General features: G+C 37.9%; 2 protein-coding genes and 1 pseudogene across 4 annotated transcripts; 1 reads left to right on the forward strand and 2 right to left on the reverse strand.

Moving 5' to 3' along the window:
• Positions 1–3,432: 3,432 nt before the first annotated feature.
• On the forward strand, positions 3,433–10,674 carry LOC112188712 (transcription factor TGA4). 3 transcript variants are annotated; one of them, XM_024327888.2, is made up of 9 exons: positions 3,433–3,792; positions 5,446–5,614; positions 5,693–5,767; positions 7,158–7,217; positions 7,299–7,376; positions 7,490–7,556; positions 8,177–8,448; positions 9,046–9,273; positions 10,070–10,674. In XM_024327888.2, the coding sequence occupies exons 2-9, from the start codon at positions 5,456–5,458 to the stop codon at positions 10,220–10,222; spliced, it is 1,092 nt and encodes a 363-aa protein (XP_024183656.1). In that variant the 5' UTR covers positions 3,433–3,792; positions 5,446–5,455; the 3' UTR covers positions 10,223–10,674. The 3 variants fall into 3 exon arrangements, with proteins under 3 accessions (XP_024183656.1, XP_024183657.1, XP_024183658.1); XM_024327889.2 differs by lacking the exon at positions 3,433–3,792 and adding an exon at positions 3,845–4,310; XM_024327890.2 differs by lacking the exon at positions 3,433–3,792 and having other exon boundaries at positions 5,456–5,614; positions 7,490–7,553; positions 10,070–10,222.
• A 961-nt stretch (positions 10,675–11,635) lies between these two features.
• On the reverse strand, positions 11,636–16,636 carry LOC112186513 (annotated as a pseudogene).
• Positions 16,637–19,267: 2,631 nt separating this feature from the next.
• LOC112186512 (alanine--glyoxylate aminotransferase 2 homolog 1, mitochondrial) lies at positions 19,268–24,676 on the reverse strand. The gene is made up of 9 exons (XM_024324963.2): positions 24,068–24,676; positions 23,370–23,600; positions 22,898–23,068; positions 22,600–22,743; positions 22,314–22,493; positions 21,900–22,125; positions 20,139–20,252; positions 19,937–20,023; positions 19,268–19,750 (listed from the first exon to the last, which is right to left on the reverse strand). Exons 1-9 carry the CDS (start codon positions 24,293–24,295, stop codon positions 19,707–19,709), a joined length of 1,425 nt encoding a protein of 474 aa, XP_024180731.1. The 5' UTR covers positions 24,296–24,676; the 3' UTR covers positions 19,268–19,706.
• Between the last annotated feature and the right edge of the window lie 268 nt (positions 24,677–24,944).

The following is a 24,944-nucleotide window of genomic DNA, read 5'->3' on the forward strand; positions in this document are numbered from 1 at the left end:
AAAGTTCAAATGCTAAAGTAACTATCAAATGGAATAGGTGAATAGGTATATAGATCTACTTCATGTTGCAAGCGAGCCGCTTGATAATGACATTGATCCACTTCATGATTGGATTATGCCTCACACCTCGATGATGAAGATAGAAGACCTCTTCCACAAGTTATAGAAACTGCAACTAATGTTGGAATCAACGTAGAGAGAGTCTTATCTGAAGAAGTTGTTAAAAACCCAGAAGATAATTCAGATAGTGATGATGCGTGGGGTGGTACAGCAACTCCAAATAGTTCTGATGATGGTGGAGAGGGTGGAAGCGGAACAGGTGGTGGAGATGAAAGATATGAATATGGACAATCTTCTGTGGATGGAGGATTCCAATTTACCTATGAAAGTAATTTTGATCATGCCACCCAAGATGAAGACCACAGAGTGAGAACAGCTGGTCATGGTGCTCAAGAGAAGACCCGATATGGGAGAAGGACTAGAGGTGCAACTGATGATCAAAGTACCCCATCTGATGTTTCTTCTATTGCCTTAAGTTTTGACTCTATCAGTTTAGGCACAGAGCGCAGTGAGATCTCAAATGAATCTCATGAAGGCAACAATCAATTTGGTTATGATGCTGATGGATATAATCAATATGGAGAAGTATATGATCAGTCATCCAGTTGGGTTCATCCTTATTATCCCCTTATAGGGGAAACAGTCGGCAACTCTAAAGAGATCTATAACTATCATGTTCATCACTACAATTCGCACTATATGGGTCATATATCTTGGTTTGATTATTGCATTTTCGTAGACCAGCAAGCGGCTTTTCAACCGCCTAGAGTCTCTTTTTGGATGTAGATGAAGTTGACATTTATATGTATTTATATGTAGTTTTAAATTTCTAATAAATTGACTTTTTTCATAAACGATATTTTCGTAGCCTGTATCCCCGATATTTCCGATATCTCATTTTTTCAAAGTACCGATAGGTATGAAGATACCGATATTTATAACCTTTTCATGCCCTTTGTTTCTCGAGCGACATTTGTGCTGTTCTAGGTGAGACCGAGACTAGTGATTCAGATCCTGTAGTGGTAAACATTGTATTAAATTGCAGTAGAAGTTAAATTTAAGATTCTTAATGTTTGATTAAGTTCACGCTAATGAGACTCAGGGCACGTTTACTTACTTGGAATGGAATGGAATCATTACGGAGTTAAAACACTCCTGTGTTACTAACACATAAAGGAATTGGAATGATTCTGGGTAAAAGAATTTATGTGTTTACTAATACATGAAGGAATCGGAATGGGTGTAGGTCCCATGCACCTATTTATCAGGAATCGATTCCTGAATGTTCAAGAATTTGATTACGAAGGGGGAATTTGAGTTTAGGAATCAATCATTCGGAATCAATACCGATTCATTTCTTCTCCCATTCTATTTGTCTCCGATTCATGATTGTTTTCCATTCTAAATAAGTAAATGTGTCATCAAATAGATTAAAAGTAACTAGTGGAGGAGGAGAAGGAATGCCCTAGATTAAACGTGTCATCAAATGGAATGCCTCTATTATTTTTGTCAGAAAATAGCTCTACGAAAATTCTGCTATCCACCTAGGTGGTGCTCACCTAGGTGGTATCTCCACGTTCTCCGCCCGGTCTTCTCCATCACCACCACCGCCGACTTCCGCAAGGTCTCCAACCTCCTCGAGTCCTCCATCGGCGACATGAAGTGGCTCCTCTCCGTCTTTGAGTCCGACGACGCCAACCTCTCCCTGCCTGCCATCGCCAGCAACGACCTCATTCTGAGCTGGGTCTGGTCCTCCATCGCCACCATTCAAATGGGTCAGCTCATCGAAGTGGAAGCCAAGGCCAGGATAGCCGGAAAAGCACAAGAAGCTCAGACGGTGGCCGGAAATGGCTGAAACTCGCCGGAGCAGTCACCACTTTTCACCGTCGAGTCGCCCTCGTCGTCCCGTGCATGGGCGATCCAAGGCCACAGGCGTGACGGAGACGACCAGTCGGAGAGACTGGGGGTCTTGCGTCGTCGATCGGTGGCCGGAGGTCTGCGTCCTGGCTGGGTTTCCTCGGTCGGGTCGTGCTTCGGGTCTGAGAGCACCGAGCTCTCCTTTTGGTTTCGTCCTATGTCGTTCTGCCACGTCACCTAGGTGACCCTCACCTAGGTGGATAGCAGAAGCTCCGCTCTTCATATATGACATTTAGTACTTGCCCTGATAGCCCTTCCCCCTCTCCTCATTCTACTGCCGTGTTTCACACTTTCACCTCAGGACGCTCACCTCCCTACGTAGAAAGTCCTGCATCTATAAACTATAACGAGTTAATCTAATCGTCAAACCTCAAATATTCTGTGGTAGATCTTTGCCCTAACTTTAGGAATATAATTGCAACCAATTCTACGTACCATTGGAAAGAGGGAAACTAAAGCACCAAGATGGTCATTTGCCCTAATTGGAGGCATAATTCCCCTAATCTACAATAGTGCATATTTGCACTGAAATTGAACTAGTCGCCAAAAGGAAGGTGATTACGTAGCCGTTACTATTCCCGCTAAAAAGTCAAAACAAAAAATCCAATCATAGACAATAAAAAAACTCATAATTAAAAACAAGCCGACCCCACACCCCAAAACCCCAAACAAACTCAACCCTGGAACCACCAAACGCTGTCTCACTCTTTCCAAACCGCCACCCCCCGCAAATTTATCAACTCCCCCACTCCCACCACTCGCCCATGCCCGCGCGTCCACACCACTTCTCCTTTCCCTCCCGTCCGACAATTCCCCTATCTCCAGCAAAGTTCTCCGCCGGAATCATCCAATGGAATGCAAATTGAAGAATTCAACGTTAGAAAAGTGACAAACAAAAACGTAGTCCTTTGTTTCTAGCAACTAGGATAGTGAGCACTTTATGGTAAAAATTTCATGCTTATTTTTATTGTTGGTTCACCTTCAATCTATGCATACAAAAAGAAAGGATGATTTTATTACTGATTGCACCATAGTGTTTCACATTTGATGACAAAAATATTGTTACGAAAATTTGCAGAAGTGATATACTCATAAAGACTTAAAAATATTAAACGGTAGAGATGATGATATGTGACTGAAAAGTTAATCTTAAAAATAAAAAGTTAACCAGTTAGCTCTAAAACACTGCTCTTGAAAATAATATAAATGCAACGTTACGCTTGTCTGCTGTTTAACGCGCTGAACAGTAGCTAGATGAGTGCGCAGGTTAAGAGAAGAGTGATCCACCTGGTGCGCACATTAGCGGTGGGTGGGATGTCATCATGTCCCAGCGGGGGAGAGACAAAGGATGTGGATTACGACGCTCGTCCTGGGCTCTTATGCCGTAATCCTTTGACTCTCACTCTCTCTCTCTCTCTCCCCCGCTCTTACTGTACAACACTCGCTCTCAGGTCCAGCACAAAATTACAAAACAAATTCTTGAAAATAATTGTATTTTAGAGAACAAAAAAAACATAATTAATGAAAATTAGTCAATAATTGAAATAGGGAATATATTATTATCTTAATGGGGAGATTAGAATTTAGGGGATTAATAAAGTGGTGGAGGTGTTTATTAAGGTGTCGTCTTCCCACTTGATTCTTCTGCAAGATGATGGAACTTGGAACAGGAGACATAGCTGACTCGTCTTCTTCTTCTTCTTTTTCTTCTTCTTCTTCTTCCGCACATATTTCGTACAAGGCCTCCTCCTGCTTGCTCTGCTTGAATTTAGAGCGGGAAAAATAACCAGTCTTGCTCCTACTGAGCTTTCAAAGGTTCAATCTTTTGTTCTGCTTTTGTGTTTTGTCTTTTGTTTTTCAAGTTTTTAGTATCTGTAAGTAAGTTGGAGTTTTGGGTTTTTTTCTTTTCTTTTTGGGGTTTTGTTTTTAATGCAAGAAAGCTTGGCTTTCTGTTCTTGCTTACATATCAAGCTTTCCTCTGTTTTGTGTTTTGATGATTGTGGGTAGTATCATTTTTGGGGTTCTCATTGATTGGATGCAGAAAAGAAAGAAAAGAAAAAAAAACATGAAAGGATAAGTTTCCAATTTTTGCAACTTCCCTTTCCCATCATAGACACCTACTTCTTTAGTTTTTTTGTTTTTTGTTTTGTGTACTTAGGAGATAAGAATAAGTGTCTTTCTGAGGGTCTGGATTGTTTGATCTTGTGCTGAAACTTTGATTGTATTCGATTTCTTATCATCGTTGTCTGGAACTGCTTTACTTGGGAAGTGGAGGGAAGGTGGAATGGTTAAACTCTTAGCAGTGCTATCCTTTCTTGTTTTAGCAATAGAAGGTTGGCGGATTGAAATCTATGATTTTCTGAATTTGTCCCCTCACTTCTCTGTGTTGTTGATCCTTTTGTTGTTGTTGGGTTCGACATTCTCAGCTTCTTGATTCATAGACATTGTCATCCAACCGCAATGAATTCTGTAGCTTTTCTTGCTGTTAATAGAGGATCAAGTATAGGTGTGTAACTTTGGAGTTTTTGAATTGGTATTGCCTGCTTCCCTTGCATATCTGGAGATTGAGGATACGTTACGATTTAACTTAGATCATCTGGTCTTAAAAGTTGGAATTTTAGAAAATAATGAACTTGTTCAGTTGATTCAGAATTGTTTCTGAAACTGTTCCTTCATCCCCTTGTTGTCGATCTCTTTTAACTTATTTCACTGTGTTTACATGCATCGACATGTAAATTTAGATACTGACACCTGGTGTTCTTGAGTCCTGTGGTATTGCATACTTGGTTCAGTTCTGGTGTACCGTAACTACATGGAACCGTTGACTTCAAAAGTAAAGTTGTACAGTGTGAAATTTATATAACTTTATAATAGAGTACATTTTAGAAGCTTAGGCTAATGTGCTTTAACTATAGCAGAAGTAGAATATTTCAACAGGTTCAAGTTATTCTTTTGCTTTATGATACATCTGTGTATTTTTAAATCGTAGATAGCTATTAAACTTTTGATGCCAGGTTTCTTTATTTCCTTTCTATCTCTTCATGGATATTTTAACAATGTACATTTTGATATGCTTCTTTATACAAATGCCGGCCTTCTTTTCCCAACCGTCAGTCACAAATTTATGATAATGAGTATTTTAACACAGGGACCTGTACTTGTTTCAACCATACCTGCAAGACTAAGAATTGTTTTTTTTTTCCCTTCCTTCTTTTATTAAATTCAGTTTCATATTTAATTATTTGAAATCTAATTGTTTGATCATGTTCTTATGATGACAGCATCCAAAAATATTAGTTTGAATGCCGCACGTATGTTTGTTGCGGTCTGGCTTTATTAAACTTGAATTTTGATTTTGACATGTTGATTCAGATTACAGAATTAGTCACTATGTACCTCCAAAATTCATCTAGGTTCTATATCACATGCTTTATGGTATTAAACTGATTTGAGTTTTTCCATTGTCAGTCGAACAACCATGAACTCTTCTTCCACCCAGTTTGTCACCTCTAGAAGGATGAGTGCCTATGAGCCAATACACCAGATGAGCATGTGGGGAGAAAGCTTTATGAGTAATGGTAATTTGAATGCCTCAGCATCCATGATCATGGATGCAGACACACAGCTAGATAATCAGGTAAAGGTTTTGAAATTAGTGCTTTTGGTTATTGTTTCTTGGAGCCACATTAGTCAGTTTTCTAAGTTATTGCGTCAGTCAGAGGATGCCTCTCAAGGAATCCTGGGACCTTCGAGCAAGTATGACCAAGAAGCAACCAAACCTACGGACAAGGTAAAAGAGAGTGTGCTTTTGCCTCACTTCCAGATTTCCTTTCTTTATTTAACTAAAGATCAGGCTCTTTGTATTGACCTACATTCCTGGGTTGCAAAACATGATTACTGAACTGAAAGAGTTGCTTCTGACTGTCTGCAAACTTATAAGCTGTTAGTTTTGAGCAACAATGTTATTTCCTCTATATCTCCTTCTTCTTCTCCTCTTTTTTTTTTTTTTTTTGAAAAGACAAACTGTAATGTTTCCAAATGAATGATACAATAACAGTGGACAACTGGTCCGCAGGCAGCAAACAAAGAAATCTATACCATCCATGCCTCTCTATATTCATTAAAAGTCCTACTAATTTCTGTCGAAAGCACCCATCTGACAGCTAACTCACTGCAAACCGCAGAGTTTTCCACAACCAAATTTGTTGCAGTTAATAGATTAAGACTCCCTGCTTGGATCTCCCAATTCAAACCAGCCTCCATATACAACCTCTTCACAGATGAAAAGTACCTTCACACTGCACATAAACATAATCTACCCTCTCTCCCTGCCTGCATTTTACAAATGGCACACCAGTGGGCAGAAAAACAATAATTGGCCTTCATCGTTGAAGCATATAACCAGCATTAACCCTCCATGTGCTATAAACTAGCCTAAGATCTTTCATTCATTGATTTCAATGTTTGTCAGTGTGATAGGCTTAATGACCTTAATCATAGTATGGTGCTTGCTTGCTAGATGTAGTAAAGTATAACACATTAGTGGTATATGTTTGTGGATACTGGTTGTGTTAAAGAGTGTCATAATATAGGGGTAGGGATGGAGTAAAAATGTTGCAGATTTTATTTTATTTTATTTTTTTCGGGGGGTGGGGAGGAATTTTACTCGTAATGGCTCTTATATGGTTTCTAAACTGTTTGATTACTCTGTTGGTTACTTCAATAACCACATGTTTCGCTTAATTCGTTTGCTGTTCACTTCGATTGGAAAGCAGCAGTTACTTAATCTGTTGCTTTTAACTTGGTGTCTTTGCTGGTGTTTCTAGGACTTTTTCTTAGCGGGTGTCTTGTCCACTCCTTTGTAAACTTTATTCTAAATCAATAAAATATCATGTCTTATAGGAAAAAATAAAATAAAAATAACTACGTGGTTGTGTCATATTCATTATTCATGTGGCTGTTTATGACAAAACTTTTATGTGAACACAAGATAAAATGTGTTTTTGTTTTGAGTTTAAGTTGTCCGTTCTGTTATTGTAACTGATATGTGTATATGTCATGGTTGAGCAATTTATTCAGGAATGTAGAATGCATTATGTAGTCATATTTGGAGCTTTATGCTGAAAACTTTTATAGCAGCTTATAAATAGTAGTTAAATCTTATATGTTAAAATTTTTAGGTCCAAAGGCGTCTTGCTCAAAATCGGGAGGCTGCTCGTAAAAGCCGGCTGAGAAAGAAGGTGGGAAGTGGTATGCATTTGAAAAGATATTAATACATGCAACAAGTGATTTGAACTAATTTGATGACTTTTCAAATACAGGCCTATGTTCAGCAGTTGGAAACAAGTCGTTTAAAGCTTGTTCAATTAGAGCAAGAGCTTGATAGAGCAAGACAACAGGTCAGGAGAAGTTTAGCTTGCTTTTATCATATTGCAATTTATTGAGAGTTCCTAAAGATCAATAGTTAGCTTACCCCTTGTAAATTAAAGAAGCAATGGATGATTTTCTGTAGGGTCTTTATATTGGAAGTGGACTGGATGCTAATCCTCTGGGATATTCTGGCACCATGAATCCAGGTTGTTCGTTAAGTTTAAGTTGCTTTCTGCCATAACTTCAGTTTCATCTCCTCAAAGTTCACTAGTATATTTAGCATTGGATATGAAATTATAGGTGGTTGATAGTTTTATGGATGTCAGAATGTATGCGAGAAACTGCAAAATCTGTTTAGTTTTGTGCTTTTCCTTCTGTTTTTGAGGTTTTACCAATATTCTAATGAGAATGAAAAAATCTTCCATCGTCAGAGTTCACCATCAAGTCGTTGTGCCAAATTATAAAGCCTTTGCTGTGCAATTTGTTCTTGCTAAGATTACATTAGTGGCCCATAGTGAAGTTGAAGTTCTGTCTTTTGAAATGGTAGTGTCTTTTAATGGGTACATGACTTCCTATAGAAATCTTAATATATATGCTTTTTATATTGCTTCTCCCTATGAATAGATAGATAATTTCGCAGAAGGTAGAACATGAGTACTTGACTTTAGTTCAGTAGACCATAAATCAAATTTATTGCATGCTGCTTATAATACTTTTGACAAATTTTCCTTTGTTATTTATAATTGCTTGTATATTTTATGACTAGTATCATTATCTTTGCTTTTTCATGTTCTTGTATTTCTCAAGTTCGAAACTCTGGCATCCACAGGTGTTGCTGCATTTGAGATGGAGTACGGAAACTGGGTGGAGGAACAAAATAAGCAGATTTTTGAACTGAGGACTGCGTTGCAGGCTCAGATAAGTGACATAGAGCTTCATCTCCTTGTAGATCGCGGCATGAGTCACTATTTTAAACTTTTCAGCATGAAATCAAAAGCTGCAAAAGTTGATGTTTTCTATGTAATGTCTGGGATGTGGAAAACATCAGCTGAGCGGTTTTTCTCATGGATTGGAGGATTTCGCCCTTCAGAGCTTCTTAAGGTAATGTATTCTTTGATTGAACTCATGAAACAGAGATACCTTTTGCTCCATATATTTGGTTTGGTGGTTTGCAGTAGAACTTGTATGATATTAGAATTACCAACAAAAAGTAGCAATGGAGGATAAAAGTGAAATAAGAAGTGATTTGCTTCAATCTATTTTCGGATGAATCTCAAAATGAAAAATGTATACTGTAAGACTAATGCAGCATTTGTTAATACCGCTTCCTTACATACACCGCAACAAGTATGCATGTGTTGCAAAGATTTAACATACTTTCAGTGTCATTCAAATTGATCAATTCCAAACTAGCTAGGTAAAGTCCAGAAAACCCTGACTACGGGTGCTTTTGCATCAGAAATCCAGTGAAATCAAATCTGGTTATATTCTCGTATTGATGTTGTGCTAAGACTATGGAGTGTGCATATCAATTACTAAGGTGATGCTTTAGGAAAAGACTTATTGTTTTATTCTCTGATGCTTACTCAATATGATTAAAACCGATCTACTCGAAAAGACTTCATTGGCATATTCTTTGAAATCAAATTTCATTCTCAGAGTAGGGTGCTCTAGTTGATTAGTTTTTGTTAATTACAGGTTCTTCTGCCTCAACTTTACCCCTTGGCAGAGCAACAACATTTGGATGTTAGCAGCCTTAGGCAATCATGTCAACAAGCAGAAGATGCTCTTTCGCAAGGTATGGATAAACTACAGCTCACTCTAGCTCAGACTGTGGCAGCTGATCCTCTGGGTGAAGATATTTATGTCCCACAGATGGCCATTGCAATGGAGAAGTTGGAAGCTCTTGTGAGCTTTGTGAACCAGGTAATGTAGTGCATACATCCATAGATCTATTGAATAGTTTCATTCTAAATTCTAACGCCAGTGGGTTTAATATCTACTGATTTTAATCTTCTGTAACCTTATCTTCATCAATTCATAAAAATGTTAATGCTTGCATGTAGATTGCAATTTTTAAATATGTGTGCTGAGTAGAAGTATTTTTCTAGCCTAGTAAAAAGGACCGGCCATCTAGATTCTATTCCAAGGGAAGAATCTCCTCTTGCCTTCTCTAAGTGAAGGCATTTGGGAGGCATGACTTGTTAGTTTAGGCATGGATTATCTCAAGATGGAGGATCAATCTTTATTTTATTATTCATCGACATTGTCACTTTGTGATACGACGGGGGTGAAAATGACCAAGCATTATAGTAGTTTACTGTATCCACCCTGACAAGACAGGACAGGCTCCAAGAAGGCCCTGTTAGTTGGAAAGAAAAAATAAAATCATATAATAGTTAAGTTAATGATTGAAAATGGAGACAGTAATGTGTACTGTTCCAGATCTTTGTCGCACTTTCTGATTTAGAATTATTGTGATTCATAATATTTGATTACAGAACATATTAGATAGTAAAAATATACTGGTCTAGCCATAACATACAGTTTTGGGGTGCACTTACCATCTGAACGACATAACTTGTTGACATGATAAAGTCTTGGGTCATGTCTTGTAGGTAGTTGGTATGACCTTGATTTTTCCAGTTGGAAGTTATATTTTAGTTTTCTTAACATCTTATTGACGTGTTTTTCTGGCAAAATGATATTTTTCTCCAAAAAGGCTGATCATCTTCGAAAGGAGACGTTACAGCAGATGTCACGCATCCTCACTATCCGCCAGGCAGCTCGAGGCCTTCTTGCTTTGGGAGAGTACTTCCAACGCCTTCGAGCTTTGAGCTCGCTTTGGACAACTCGTCCTCGTGAGCTTACATAATCTTAACATGAAAGAGCATATGAAAGCTAAGCTCAATATCCAAACAAGATAAACCACCTGGAGAATTTTGCGTTCCACTGTTCCACGACCAGAGGCACCCTCTGATTGTGTACAGATGTGTAGGCATAATCAGCGTTTCTGACATTTTTCCAGCAGCATCCCATATTTTGAGAAGCTGTAAATGTGGATATAGCCATTTTGACTGCAGGAAGTTTGTAAGTAAATTATTTTCAGTTCTTCCTTTTGTAAATTATCTCGTCTTAGGAAAAATTATCTTGAGAATTTAGTTATCGAGCCTATAGATGGATCTGTATGATGTAAATTTTGTTACGAGGGATTTACTGTACTGAAATTGGTCACATAGATTACTAGTGAGGGTCCTCTTTGTGCTTTGAAAGTGAACAGTTTTTGTTTTGGGAAGGTTAAAGAATAAGAGTTTTTGCGTTGTGAAATTTTTTTACGAATCACATGGAATAATAAACAGATGTGTGCCATTTAGACCTGTAAATGGATCGGATTTTGATCCGGACCCGCTCCAAATTCGTGGCTATTGGACGGGTTTGGATCGAAAATTTTGATCCGTTGATCCATTAATGATCCGAATCAGTTAACCCGTTAATGATCCGGCCCATTTTTGTAATAATAAAATATTATTTTTTATTAATATATTATTATTTTAAAAAAATATAAAATATAAAATATGAAGAATTTCTAATACAAATTTTTTGCAGAAATCTAAGGGACAATCCACCACGCAAGATTCCAGGAAGCATTAAGAATTTTGATAATGTAATTCTACTTTCGGTGATACTTTTCATGTTGTTTTAATAGTTTATTAATATTTTATAAGGTATAATGATATAAATTTAATATTACTATTTAAAATTTTAAAATATTTGAAATTATAAACGGGTCGGATTAGCGGATCAGGTATCCGTTAATCCGGCGGATACGGATTTAGATCGAGCTATCAATGATCTGCCAGGTTAATGGAGCGGGTTTGGATCTAATTTTTTTTTAAGTAAACGGATTTAGATTTAGGTCGATCCGATCCAAATCCGGTCCATTTACAGGTCTGGACTGCCATTATAAAGATGTGAAAAATGATATTCATTTCTGCTAGAAAACCCTGCAAATGGAACTAAAACAATTTGTAGCTTCCCACCACTACGAAACAGATCCGGCCGGATACGGAGTCCAGGAGGCATGGAGGGAAAAGTGACCCTCATCATGCTACAAAAGCCGACTCTAAATGTTATCGAGAAAACTAACTATACTCGATGTATGTTTGTAACTGACTACTCAATGTACTTGAGAAAACTGACCGTGTATAATTCAGTATAACGAATCTACACTGAGCTTTGGTAACTTTTCGTATCACTACTATTACATGGTATTTACACTAGCACAGAGCATCTGGTCTATGACGTAGTCAACAAGGCAAGAAAAAGATGAAGAGAGTTGTGATCTTGTATTCCAGCTACTGCAACTTAATTTTCTATCCACATTGCAGCTAGTTTTATTGCTCTTGTAAGAAATGTAAAACCAAGTTTTCACAGTTCGATCAATAATGATTCGATATGACCAACAAGTACGTCCTGGTCAATCAAAATGACTTTTAAGCAACAAAGGCAAAATGTAGAGGGAAGGTGAGCAAACCGATACTAGTGCGACTCGATTATTGATCTGAATTTGATGCTAAATAAGATCTAACAATGTGGCGGTACTTCACAGGGCTATCCCACCAAGTTGGGGTACTGAGTATGGCCTTCTCCAACCTGGTCATACAACTTCTCAGTCAGCTTCTGGTAGAACCTTCCCCATTTGTCCATGGCACGCTTCAAACGAGCACTCTCGGATCCTTTAAAGAGAAACTTGAGGTAGTCTTTCGCTAAACGAGCCCACTCCTCGCCACTGATGATGTAAACATACTGCAACAAAAATTCAAGTTTCAAATGTAATTAGATATCGCATGAGGGTGTTATAGGACACATGATGGGTTGTCCTAAAACCATATTTACAATAAGAAAAAGAAGGGTCTCACATTCGATTAAAGCATGATAATCAAAACATCACACCCCATGAAATTAAAGCCAACACAGACGTGATAAATTATAACAATCAATGACGTGGGTAACCTCTATGAAATCAAATTGTTTCTCATAGATCTTCTCCCATACCAACAACCTATTTTACAGCCAGATTGGTAAGAATATTGGCCAACCATGGAAGCTTATTCATTTAAGCAGCAATCTACTAATTTAATACTCATATTACTAGCTAGCTACAAGCCAGTCTTGTGTTAGTTGTTATGTTTTGACTTATGTGCAGTTGTGCACTGTGAGTTTTATCCTTCATCTTACCTTTCGAAGAAAACAAGTTTAACAAATGGTAGTGAGGATTATACCAGAAAAATAAACCCAATAGTAGCTAGAATCACTTGAAATGTTTCATCAATGATTCCGGCAAAGCCTTCATCTGATCCACTAGAGCCCTCTGCACCACCACCCCCGCGGCCACCAGCACCGCCGCCACCACCACGTCCACGGCCACCACCACGTGTTGCACTGTCTTTGTCTTTATAGAACTCTTTCTTTTCAATCTGCTTACGTAATACATCCTCTATCGATGATTCCTTCTTCAGATTACCCATTGCATTCTCAAGAGCTTTCCATGGGGAGCCCTGGTTGCATAAGATGTACAGTGAGTATATACAGTGTTACTGATATGTATTTGGACACTCGCAAAGACTCGTGCACATTTCAAAGAACGTACGTGTTTCTCAACTCTTCTTATATTATAGGCGCAAGCCTCCCTATAGATCACAGACAAAAATCACTAATCCCCCTACTAGATATTACTTTATATATAAGATTAGATCAACAAACCTTGATAAATAATAAGCCCATAGTTCAGTTCAACCATATGTACGTCCTGTATTTATAGCAACATAGTTCAACATATATACTCCCAACTATTTTGCAGCAAGGCACAGAAGGACTTAAAGAATGGTCTCTAGATTACCTCGTTATCACTTCCATGCTTTCCCTTGCCGCCCAATAAGCAGACAAGTGAAGAATGTTGGTATGTAGATGCAGCCCTGCATTTCTGGTTCTTTAATATGGGCATGCACTGTTGCTGATTTGATGCATTACGGATTGCCAGGGAAGGATTTTGAAGGGGAAGTTTAGCATGGACTGGTAAAATATATGGCTTAGAAGAGAGGTGCAGTGATTGAGAAGTGTTTCTGACACAGAGACTAGGTTGGTAAGAAGTAGTCTGCAAAATGCTCATTCTGGATAAAGCCTCGGCCTCGTTGTAAATCCCAAATGAAGATGAAAATCCCTACATTACCATCTTCAAAATGTCATTGAATGATTCCACAAAATTTGATAAAACTCAACGTGAACAATAAACAGGATAGATATTGTAAAAGTCTAAATTCACATGAGTAATTACATAACCAGAATCAACTCAAATTACGTATCAATATATTGGCACTCCATTACATGATATGTGTGTGTGTGTGTGTGGTGTGGAAACATGACGGAAGATGTTATGTTACTGAACTGTAACCATTTATCAAGGGGAATCAAAATTTTTACTAAAGTCAGTACTGATATAAATAGCAACGCATCATTTTTAACCAAACCTCAGACAGTTAAATTTTGAGACATAAGTGAATCTTTTCAAACAATTACAACTCAATTTCAAATTGTCTGCACATTTTTCAGATAATAACCAAGTTTATTAGCTTATTCTTGTGGAGCTGAGCCAAACACAAGAAAATTAGACAAACCACCAGAAAATGAAAATAAGGTATCCCAAAGTAGACACCAGTTATTTGGACTTTCTACATGAAAAACATCAAATGCAAGACAGTATAGTAGTTGTAGAATCATTAACATGAAACATCAAAAACCGCTCTTATCAAGCTGAAAGCATATCTGACCTGCCTCTACAAGCTCAGTTTCAGCTGTTCAATATCAAACATTACTTTATAGAGACTAATAATACACACTTGATGATATTCTTGAATATATCAAGATACTTGTGTCCCATATCAGTTCCAAGATAGACTAGGCTAATACCAAGAAGTATTTGATAAAAAGGACATTGAATGCCTTTGCATGCAGTTGATACCTAACAGTAGCTTCTCAAAGGTGCCCTATTTTTTGCAGCAGAAAAAGACTAGAGAGTTCTGCAAAGGCATACCAATATCCAGGCCCATCTTTCCTTACAGAAGAAAATTACCATATCTAGTGCTTTTCTACTACTGTACTAAGGAGTGTTTTAATTTATTTGTTTAGTTTGAGAAGAAAGATGCTTTACTAAAACACACTGTGAAGCAGAAGTCCACACACGAGGACAAAATTACAGGAACAAAAAGAAAATACAGGAAGATGACTAACTAATCAGTGCCTCCCAATTCCACAAAATGGAAGACAGATTTACATCCCTAAAAGTTTCTGAAACAGAAACCGATAGAAAACTTTTTCCCACAATTCCTCTACCCTGACTCTCTATGATCCTCAAAATCTGATTGTTCCCTTCCATCCAAACTAAGCCACAAGGCTTTAGTTGCTCTCAACCTCTCTGGTTTGGTATCTTGTTTGCGAGGTTGTATATATGCATTTTTGTTAAGATCTTGAGTGGCAATTAAGACCATTAGTCTTGAGGTGGAAAGCTCTGATACCATAGATGGTGTAAAGGCAAGGATTCAAGTGAGAAGCTGCTAATCATTTCAGGGAAACAACTCAAGAAAGGGATGTCGAGTCTGTGAATAGAATCACTCTGGAATGATTTTTTATTTTTTTTATGTATATGAAAAAAAAAACTCCATAAGTCCGGGAATCACTCTGGAGGTTGAGAGTTCTGAAACAATCGAGAATGTGCAGATAAGGAGGATACTGCACCAAATGCGCAGAGGCTCATCTTTGCTGGCAAGAAAGTGGAGGATAACGGTACTTTGGCTGATTGCTGCATACAAAATGAGTCTACCCTTGTCGACCTTGGGTTTCGTATTATTCAAATGCAGATACATCTTGAATTTTTGAGTGGTAATACAAGTTACAATGAGGGATTTCCACCATAGCAGCAGAAGATTATCTACTGTGGAATAGTATTAGATGATGGGAGCAAGCTGGCTGACTATGGCATTATGAAAGAAACTGTCCTGTTCCTTATTGTTGGGTGCTAAGTACCATAGTAGATGAATACTGTTTTCACATACGTTGAGAGAACCATCTTGTTTTTCCCATTGATAACCTATTATGATCTGATCTGGAAAGAAAAGACCTCTAGGTGTTGAACTTAACAGAGGATAGCACCCCTCCGGAGGATTCCATGCAAAATCGGGTTCTCTAAATTGGACCAAAGTAGTTGAGCAACTTCACAATGAATCGCAACATGGTCAGAATTTTGTCCCATCTTTCGGCACACAATGTTATCAAATTGGTTTTCAGCAAGCATCTGGCCTCTTTTTCTGAAGCATGCTGTTTAGCATGGGCTGCCCATGCCAAAAATTTGACCTTGGGATGAACTTTTAACTTTCCAAATCATTGCTGGCTCACATGACTAAAATACTGCTTTCACCTAGAATGCTATTTCTTCAAATTCAAATGACATAGAAACCGAACTAAATTATCCACCTTTAAATTTTCTAATTATCCCATCTCCACATCCAAATACTAAATCAAAACCACGGAAAGCAATTCTTTTAAAACCAAAGCACATGCAGAGATAATATTGGTGTGGCAAAACCTAACTACTGCCTTGATTAGCAGATGATGAAACAAAGAAAGAAAGAAAAAAAAAACAGATATGACAAAGTAACTAACCCAAATTAAACCACGCAAATATGAGAATCAAATATAAACCCAAAATATTGATCTAAGAAGGAGTAGATGTACCTAGAGATTGAGAAACGGCAGAGCTCTACAGAGAGTCCAGACTGATTAGGCTGCAGGGTCTAAAAGGTTTATATGTATAAGAAAATAGGAAAAAAAATAAAAAAATAATAACGAAAAGAATAATTGCCCGCGAGAATCAGTTAAGAAAACCTAACCGTTGGATTAGCGAGATCCAACGGACCATAACAATGGAGGGAACTAACCGACCCTCAGGTCTATTGAGTTGCACAAGATAAAGCTCTCCCCTTCTCTTCTACTTCCAACTCTAAACGATCAATTGATTTTGCAATAACTCTTATTAGTGTTCATAGTTGGATCAAGATTTACTTACCGGCTAGCTATTTCCTCAGATGCTAGCTCCGGCCTTCGATGGTATGTGTATGAGAAACGGAGAAACATGCATGTGTTTATTAGAGTAAACATCTTCTATTAATATCATCATAGTTGCTTTTGATCTGCAATTTCTATGTTTGTTAGACCCAATGTCTGACTGAAACTCAACGTTGTTTGTGTAAACCCAAATGTAGCATTCTATAAAGTGTGGTACAATCTTCGTGTATGCTCTTACTATAATGAATGCGTGCCTTGTAACAAAAGAAAGGAAAACGTCTCTGCACAAAAATGAAAATCATTGAAGAAAATGCAACCTTAATGTTGAAATAACATCATTTGCTGCTCTCTCAAGTCAAGGCGGTACAGATAATCATAAGCAAATCGGTTGACCAGAGATCTCATTATTCACCATTACTCCTGGTGGCACAGGGAGAACCAGCAAAGCGGTTCATATATACCGTCTTCATATGACCTGACAAGTTGTCAGAGAAACGTACCGTTACTTCATCATGGACTTCTGATCGATTGTGTTGGTAGGCCCGCAAATATATATATATGGACTTCAATTAATTGAGGTTGAGTAAAACCAATTCATGATAAGAACTCTGCAGCATCTTCATCCATAAAGTCCTTGTAATTAAAAATCCTAAGACTCCTCTAATCCATGCTATGCTACTCTTTCTTTGCCTCCGTCGTATGCTACACCAGCAACATTGGCTCTTTAGAAACATAAACTCTTCTGGGAGTAAAAACTCAGAATGCTCCCAATTCCAAAATTAAGCACTGCTCATACTTCTCTATGCATCAACACCAACACAAGCATAACAATAACGATAACTCAGTGATCATCTCACAGTTTCAAAACATGAAGGCATTAGCAAGTTCCTGGTTATCATATATAATATGCAATTTCATAATCATCAGAAGTAGTGAGCAAATAGTTGATCACCACAAGAGATAATGGGTTTTGAATACAACACTTTGGACTTTTTATAAAAGGGTTATTATGACTCAGAATCTCAGATATAAAATAAAATTAACAGTTGCTCGTCCCAAGTAACTGAAACAGAAGTCACCATGATCATCAACATACAATCTTCAATCTCCATTCCACATTTAATTGTCCCTAGGTAGTTAATTATCTGAACCATGAAGTCTCTTACATTTCAATCCCTCCTTGATTACTAACTCCTTGGCTTTCGCCTTTAGAGAACTCCCTGATGGGCCAGCCCTTGCTGCCCGATGACCATATAGCTCTAGCAAAGAATGTTGTATAATCTTCCCCGACACCTTTTCTTAGCATTCCTTCCTTTGCAAGTAATATCTTCTCCTCTTTGCAATGTTCGCAATGTCTATTGAAGTAGTAAAATGATGAAAGATAATCTCCATTCCTGAGTTTGTATTGTTGATCGGTTTATGGTCAAACATCAAGTGGTTCATGATTCCAGCTGGTAAGGAGTTGCATGATCTTTGTTGTCTGCAGAAAGTGTGAGTCTCACCAGAAGTCCCTGTGATCTTAGCATGGCCACGACCCTTAAACCTTGCAATTCCCAAATAAGCTGGCCAGGTCTTTGGAACTTTCAATTCACTGATGACAAAGAAAATTGTAACCAATTAGATGCCTCAAACTATAAATTTATGTTTCCAAATATATAGATTCAATTAGAAACAGTTTTCAGTTAAGGAAAAAACTAGAATGCTAACCAACAACTCTGGCAACTCAAAACATGTCTCACTACAGTAGCTGATAAAATCATATTCTTAATTCTCTAGGCTATTTACCATTCTGTAATGTTCTCTGGTGACAATATGTCGCAGATCCTTAATGTTTGTTTGTATCTCGAAGAAGAATACTTAACTATGTCAGTTGTACATATATACCAAATAGAGGCCTTCCACTTTGATTCTATCCAATATCGTTGAAGAGCTGCTAAGAATTGTATCTGCCTCTTTGCTCATTGGGATTCTGGTCACTGGAAAAGCTCAAGAAGAAACTGTAGAACCAAGTTCTTCTTCCGGATTGAATAGACTTTCTCATCAATGACACGAGAAAGTAATCACTACCTGAAGATAATGAATTGAGACAATGTAAGAAAACAAAAACAAACACAGAAAAGCTCCAAAGGAAAAAGATTCATAAAGATACAGAAAGAGCTTTACCTTACATCTAACGCTTCTGTATATGAGCAGCATTAAGCAAATGATCACGAAATTGATTGAATTCTCTACACCTCATATTAGGCTTCCTCGGCCAAATCCTTGTTTATCAGCATCACAGAAGCAATTAGGAGTTGCATTTTTACTGAGCAAAAGATTATGAGTCCGTCCCAACATAGACTTACAGAATCACAACGAAACTGGCAGTGTATATAGATAGATTAAGAAAAATGTGGAACTGCTACAATGTGAACTACTACCTAGCTACTCTTTCTGTTAATCTAGATGGAGAGGTTGACTACTAAAAGTGAAAGCAACTACCTTCTTGTCAACTTACCCCAGCTAAATCTAGTCTCAGTCACTATTTCAAGGTGCTAGGTGGCATTGGATATAGAGAAATTAGCAGCAGTATTGGTGCCAGACTGCCAGGTAGGTATAAGTTTCTCAAGCTGTTAAGGTTTTGCTAGGTAGAGAGGCAATCAAGTCATCTCCTCTTCTTCTCTTCTTTTTCTTGCTATTTTTAGGAAAAAAAAAAATTCTGGTTTTAGTTACCGTGTAATTAGCGAACGAATAAAATTAAGGTATACGAATACGACGGAAGCACGGTCACGATTAGGGTTGCAAAATTGAAGAAGAGATGATATGAAAAAGTTTGTCTGCAAATTGGCATTTGGCAATGAGCAACATGTAAACACAAAATTAATTTGCCAAAGATGTTAATTTGAGATCTGCCCCACTTCACATCTCCCCTCCTCATAGTCTCGTACCCTCCTCCATTTTAGCTCAAAATCAAAAGCTTGAAAGTTGAAACCCCAAGAATTTCAGAAGAGCAGCCTCTTTCATGATGATTTCGCTTCATTTTTGTTTGGCAAGGACTATGCTTTTACTTACTTATGCACTTGTAATTTTTGATGAATGGGGTGTCGGGGAACACCAAGCTGGCTATTTCTCATTGAATGACCATAAAACTCAAGGAAGTTCACCGTACATTTACTACATTATTCAAGTTTCCTAGTGGAGGAGCCTCTAAGCAAAGCAATTTACAAAGTACAGAACCTCGTTGTCTTCTTCAAGCATTGGCTTCACAACTTTGACATGGAATAATCCATTGCATCTACAAGAAAATCTGCACATATAGACAGGTAAGTTGGGTATTTCGTCACAATGTGAACACCAATTGATTTTTATCAGCTGAACTTACGTCATCTCTGTTGTGTGTGTGTGTGTGTCTCTGATAGTGTTGATCAGGTTATTCTTTCTCAGGAAGTCAGATATGTGCTCAATTATAACAAGTAAATGACATAAAAAGTACCTGCATCGTCCTTGGTAAAACACATTGGTGGTTTTACCCTAAATACGTTGCCGTGTAGACCTCCTTTCCCAACCAGAATTCCCAGCTCTTCAATCAGGAAGAACATAATAATTAGTATGTAGTAAAAAAGTTCATGGAGAAACTGTAATTTGAAAGAGGAGCTTCCCATATTATACGAGGAATTGAGAGGGTGTCTTAATACCTCTAAGGTTTTCAAACAACACCGCAGTTTCTGCCTTAGCAGGTGTCTTTTCAGTCCTGTCGGTCACGAGCTCTACTCCGACCATCAATCCTCGGCCTCTCACATCACCAATGACTGGAACAAAATATCATACAAAAGAAATTAAGAACACATGCACTAATATATAACCAATTTAGAGAACAAAGTACGGCATTCAGAAAGGACTTGCCAAATACAATACAAGTGATCCTACAGTAGGCACTATGCAGACTGTATTTAGTGAGGTGATGAAGCAATGCCTTTTTTTTTTTGACAACTTATAAAACAATGTCTTAAGCATGATACAATTGTAACAGAAAGGGGATAACAGAACCAACTCTGCATGTAATGATCAGCTATGTCTAAATTGGCTATGACATTCTCCCCACAGCATCTCAGAAATGACCAAACCAAGATATTGTAAAAGACATATTACACCTATTTAATTTGGATCCACTCTTTGTTTTTCTAATGACACTAATTGGGAAATGATCAGCAGCTCTCAATTCATTAACAAAGAATAGTTTCTTACACAAAAGAACAATAGGGAGATTATTGATTACCTATATTAACAGATAAAGCTACACGAACTATTCTGGGGATTAAGTCATATACCTTGAGGTATGCTCCAGGACTCAGAAAAATTAAATATGTTAGCAAGTAAAAGCGACGATTTTTACCAAAACTTTACAGGTAAAGGTCTGTTTAATATCCAACCACATAACCTCCAACATGCACCAAAGGAAAATATGACCTGCCATTATTGCTATTTTGTCGCCTCCGAGCTTTTACATCAGTCCTTTATGAAACATTGTCCTTATTTGGGGGAAAAAAAATACAAGAGAAACACTCGATGGTTGCAAATCCAACACCAAAAGACGAAATAAAAAAGCCACGAGTACCAGACCACAAGCACCTGAGAAGGCAGATTCAGGAAACCCCGACATAACCCCTTAACAACACAACGAAAACTAGCATAAATCAAACACCATGAACACACAAATATAGCTCAAAAAGGGACACAACCACATACCTAGGAAAATTGAAACCTTCCCTGTTCTCACAATTAATGGTCATTGAAAATAAACCCAAAAGCCAACAACTAGCCACAACCAGCTTCACCAATAAAATCATCACAGTGCCAAAAACATACGAGACCCTATACATACCCAACCTCAGAAGGTCCACCATTCACTTTTGATTCAAGCAGATTTATAAACCAAACAAAGAAAAGACCTCTACCGCTCCATAAAATATAACTATCCACTTTCTTTGTATCTTCAAAATTTAATTGGGGTATTTCTGTAAAGCAATGTCAAAACCTCAGCCCATGTCCACCAACTTGTGAGGAATATGATGCCATTTTTTCTTTAAGAAATTTTGAAGATTGGGAAAAGCGGAGCAATCAAATTCTATGGCCTTTCCCACAATTGCCTCTCACCAGTCACCCCTTTACCCCATCATATTTGCTAACTGTAGAATCGGTGGGGTTAACATCTCTTTAAAGGGAAAATGATGGGAAAGAGTAATTCTATTGTTTTAGAGAGTGATCTTGGCGACAAGGGCTGTTCAGCTCTATAGAGTAAGGTTTGTCTACATTCAGAAACCTATTAGCTCAGCTAATCTCCTATCCGATAAAGGACCATGAGAGAGGCAAACATAAGTGCTAGGTGCTTTAGTTACAGAGATATATGTACAGAGAAAGACACTTTCTAAAATAGTACAAAGTTTAAGGGTACTAACTGTCGTGTCTCTGCTGAAGATCTCTCAAACGACCAAGCAAGTGAGAGCCAACATCAGCGGAGTGAGTTTGACGCTTCTCCTCATCAATAACTTTAAGAACTGCAAGCCCTCCAGCAGAGCATACAGGGTTTCCACCATATGTGTTGAAATGTGTCTTTTGTGCTAGTACACTAGCGATTTCTGGTGTAGTCACCACTGCTCCCAAGGGCAATCCATTTCCAATGCCCTGAAAATTTGTAAATTGGGAATAAATTGGGTAACTAGTTTTGCAAATAAGTACTGTGCTTCACTAAAATCAAGTCATCTTTGGCAAAAAACTCATGCACCTTGATCATAAACTACTGAGTTACATCAAAACACATAAGTCAATCCTTTGGGCAGTAAACACAACTATCTAATGGATATGTTAAAGACCTTTGCCATAGTTACAATATCAGGAATGACACCCTGAGTTTCAAAGCCCCAATAGTGACTTCCAGTGCGGCCAAACCCAGTTTGTACTTCATCAGCGATGCAGACACCACCAGCCTTTCGAACAATGTCATAAACCATTTTCAAATAACCAGGGGCCAATTCAACTGCTCCTCCAACTCCCTACATTTAGATAAAGAGGAAAAAAAACTAATCAATCATCAGCTGCCTAATCATAGTGGTTTTATGTACTAATTTAGGCCTCATTAGATACCAAACCAGTGCTGACCTGAATTGTTTCCGATATGAATCCAGCAACTTTTCCAGAAGTCCCATAATCAATGTGATCTTGCACATCTTCAGCATAACTTTTGGCATCAGAGCCAAAGACTCCACGGTATGGATCTGGATTTACAACGTGATGAATTTCACCCTGCAACATTGGAGCTGCTCTTCAGCAGATTTTTCAGAAAATTGGCATGTTCCACCAAGTGTGTGTATAACTGATTAGAGAGTTTTGTAGTTACACCAAACTTGGATGAGTTCTCAATTCAGGTCACTAAATATACAACTTTTTTAGCACAAACCTGTGGAATTGGATACTTCCATGTGTTCAGCGCTGTCAAACCAATCGTATTGGAACTTCCACCATGATATGCATTTCTCAACGCAATCATGCCAAGACTACCACTGTACAGACGAGCCATCAGCATCGCCAACTCATTTGCTTCTGTCCCAGAATTTACAAAGTATACCACCTGCAAGTACAATCATCTTGTTCAAAATTAAAGTATCAAATAAACGCTGACATAGATTCATACCACGAAGCATGTGTTTCAATCTATATCGGAAGATATACAAGTCGAGTACAGAAAATATGCAAAGCAACAAAAGGCGATAAATAGAGAGAATAAAAAGAGTGCTCTGGTAGTTATATAACATGTCAGAGCAAAGGCTTAAATATACCTAACCGACTGATTATACTCATTTTCTACTATGAACAAGAATCATATTGAATGTCAAGAACTCATCTGGAGATACAGATTGAAGAAAACAAACCTTCAAATTTCCAGGCATTTTTGAAGCCAATGCCTCTGCGAAATCTGCGATTGTGTGGTGCAAGTATATGGTCGTAGCATGCTGAAGAAGCCTGCTCTGCTCCATGATAGCATTCAAAACAACAGGATGACAATGTCCGCAAGAAACAGTCACAATTCCAGCAAAAGCATCGAGGTAGCGCCTGCCATCCTCATCAAACAGATATTGCATCTTCCCTTCTACGATATTGATCTGTGCACACAACAAAAAATTTTAAAACCCAAAATACAACAGTGGACAACAAACAAACAAATGAACTAGTGGTGACTGACATAACGCAATAAGGTATATAGGGGCATCAGAACTCAAGAATCTGGACTGATCTAAATACTTACATATATGCGTCAAATCACACACACTATGGGGTGGCAGAGTCCCTAGTTAAATTTAATAATTTCCAATGTGACACAATATAAATGGATCTTGAAACTAATGTCCCAATTGAAAAGGTCTCCATCTTGATTAAAAAACACAAAGATTCATACTAATCCAAATGAAAAGTCTCCATCTTGGTTAAAAAAACACAAAGATTAATACTAGCCCAATTGAAAAGTCCCCATCTTGGTTTACAAAGACTGATACTTTAATCATTACAATCAATCCATTTTTCACTTTTCTACCAATTCACACCCAAAAATACCCAGAAGAAAGAAACATACAGGCTTCTGGTAGAAGTGGAAAAGAGAAGGACCCAGAAACTTCTTCCGCTTCTCGAAGACCTGATCGGCGCGTGGCCCATTGTAGGGCCTCGGCTCGTAATCGAACGGCGGCAAAGAAGGCACAGCTGCTTCGTCAGCAGTGGCAGATTGAACGGTAGAGAAAGACACCCTAGCACCACCAATCTTGGGTTTCATAACGCTTCTGAAAAGGTGCCTGTGAAACGCCATGGGTGGTGGTTTTGAGACTGAGAATGTGGAAGAAAATGGAAATGGGGTCTGAATGAGAGAAATGGGAAAGTGGTGGGATTAGTATTTGTAGGCAAAGTGTGTAGGAGTTTTGGGTTAGTGAAAAAGCAGTGTGCTGGCTAATGGCTATGGCGTGGAGTTTTCATTAGATTTGTTTTAAGCTAATCAGGGGCAAGATAACAAGGAAGCAGCGCCAGCTATGAGTTGAGTGCGTGACTGCGTGTGAATGACTCGATAATAAGAGATTCCCTACAAAGTTGGTAACTACTTGATGTGGTTGCGTGCATATATGCTTTGAGAAGTTGGTGGTTGCTTACACATCTCGCTAATGCGGCGAAAATGCTAATTGCTCGAATTAAGCACCCAAAAAAACGTTGTCCGATTGTATTTTAAGAGAGAGTATTCAGTGTCAGTATGAATTGAGGGTTAGATAATATTATGTATATGAATTTTTTTTTTTGGTGAACAAAAATTACTGATCATTTCATTGTATTAAATAAATTAATAATTATTGAATGAATCGTCCATTTTGTCTGATACAAACGGTGCAATTTGATTGACAGTTTGCTTTTTATTCAATATATTTGAAAATATTAACAAGTTTGGATTATAAAAATGTGAGCTGAAAATA

Source organism: Rosa chinensis, chromosome 2 (assembly GCF_002994745.2).
Source record: "Rosa chinensis cultivar Old Blush chromosome 2, RchiOBHm-V2, whole genome shotgun sequence".
In the NCBI taxonomy this organism is placed as follows: domain Eukaryota; kingdom Viridiplantae; phylum Streptophyta; class Magnoliopsida; order Rosales; family Rosaceae; genus Rosa; species Rosa chinensis.

Coding starts and splice junctions, on each gene's coding strand:
- LOC112188712 (XM_024327888.2), top strand. CDS start 5,456: ATGAACTCTTCTTCCACCCAGTTTGTCACCTCTAGAAGGATGAGTGCC. Junction 7,377..7,489: donor TTGATAGAGCAAGACAACAG/GTCAGGAGAAGT, acceptor GATTTTCTGTAG/GGTCTTTATATTGGAAGTGG. Junction 8,449..9,045: donor GCCCTTCAGAGCTTCTTAAG/GTAATGTATTCT, acceptor TGTTAATTACAG/GTTCTTCTGCCTCAACTTTA.
- LOC112186512 (XM_024324963.2), bottom strand. CDS start 24,295: ATGGCGTTTCACAGGCACCTTTTCAGAAGCGTTATGAAACCCAAGATT. Junction 23,601..24,067: donor TCCACTTCTACCAGAAGCCT/GTATGTTTCTTT, acceptor TTGTGTGCACAG/ATCAATATCGTAGAAGGGAA. Junction 20,024..20,138: donor GTTGTTTGAAAACCTTAGAG/GTATTAAGACAC, acceptor TCCTGATTGAAG/AGCTGGGAATTCTGGTTGGG.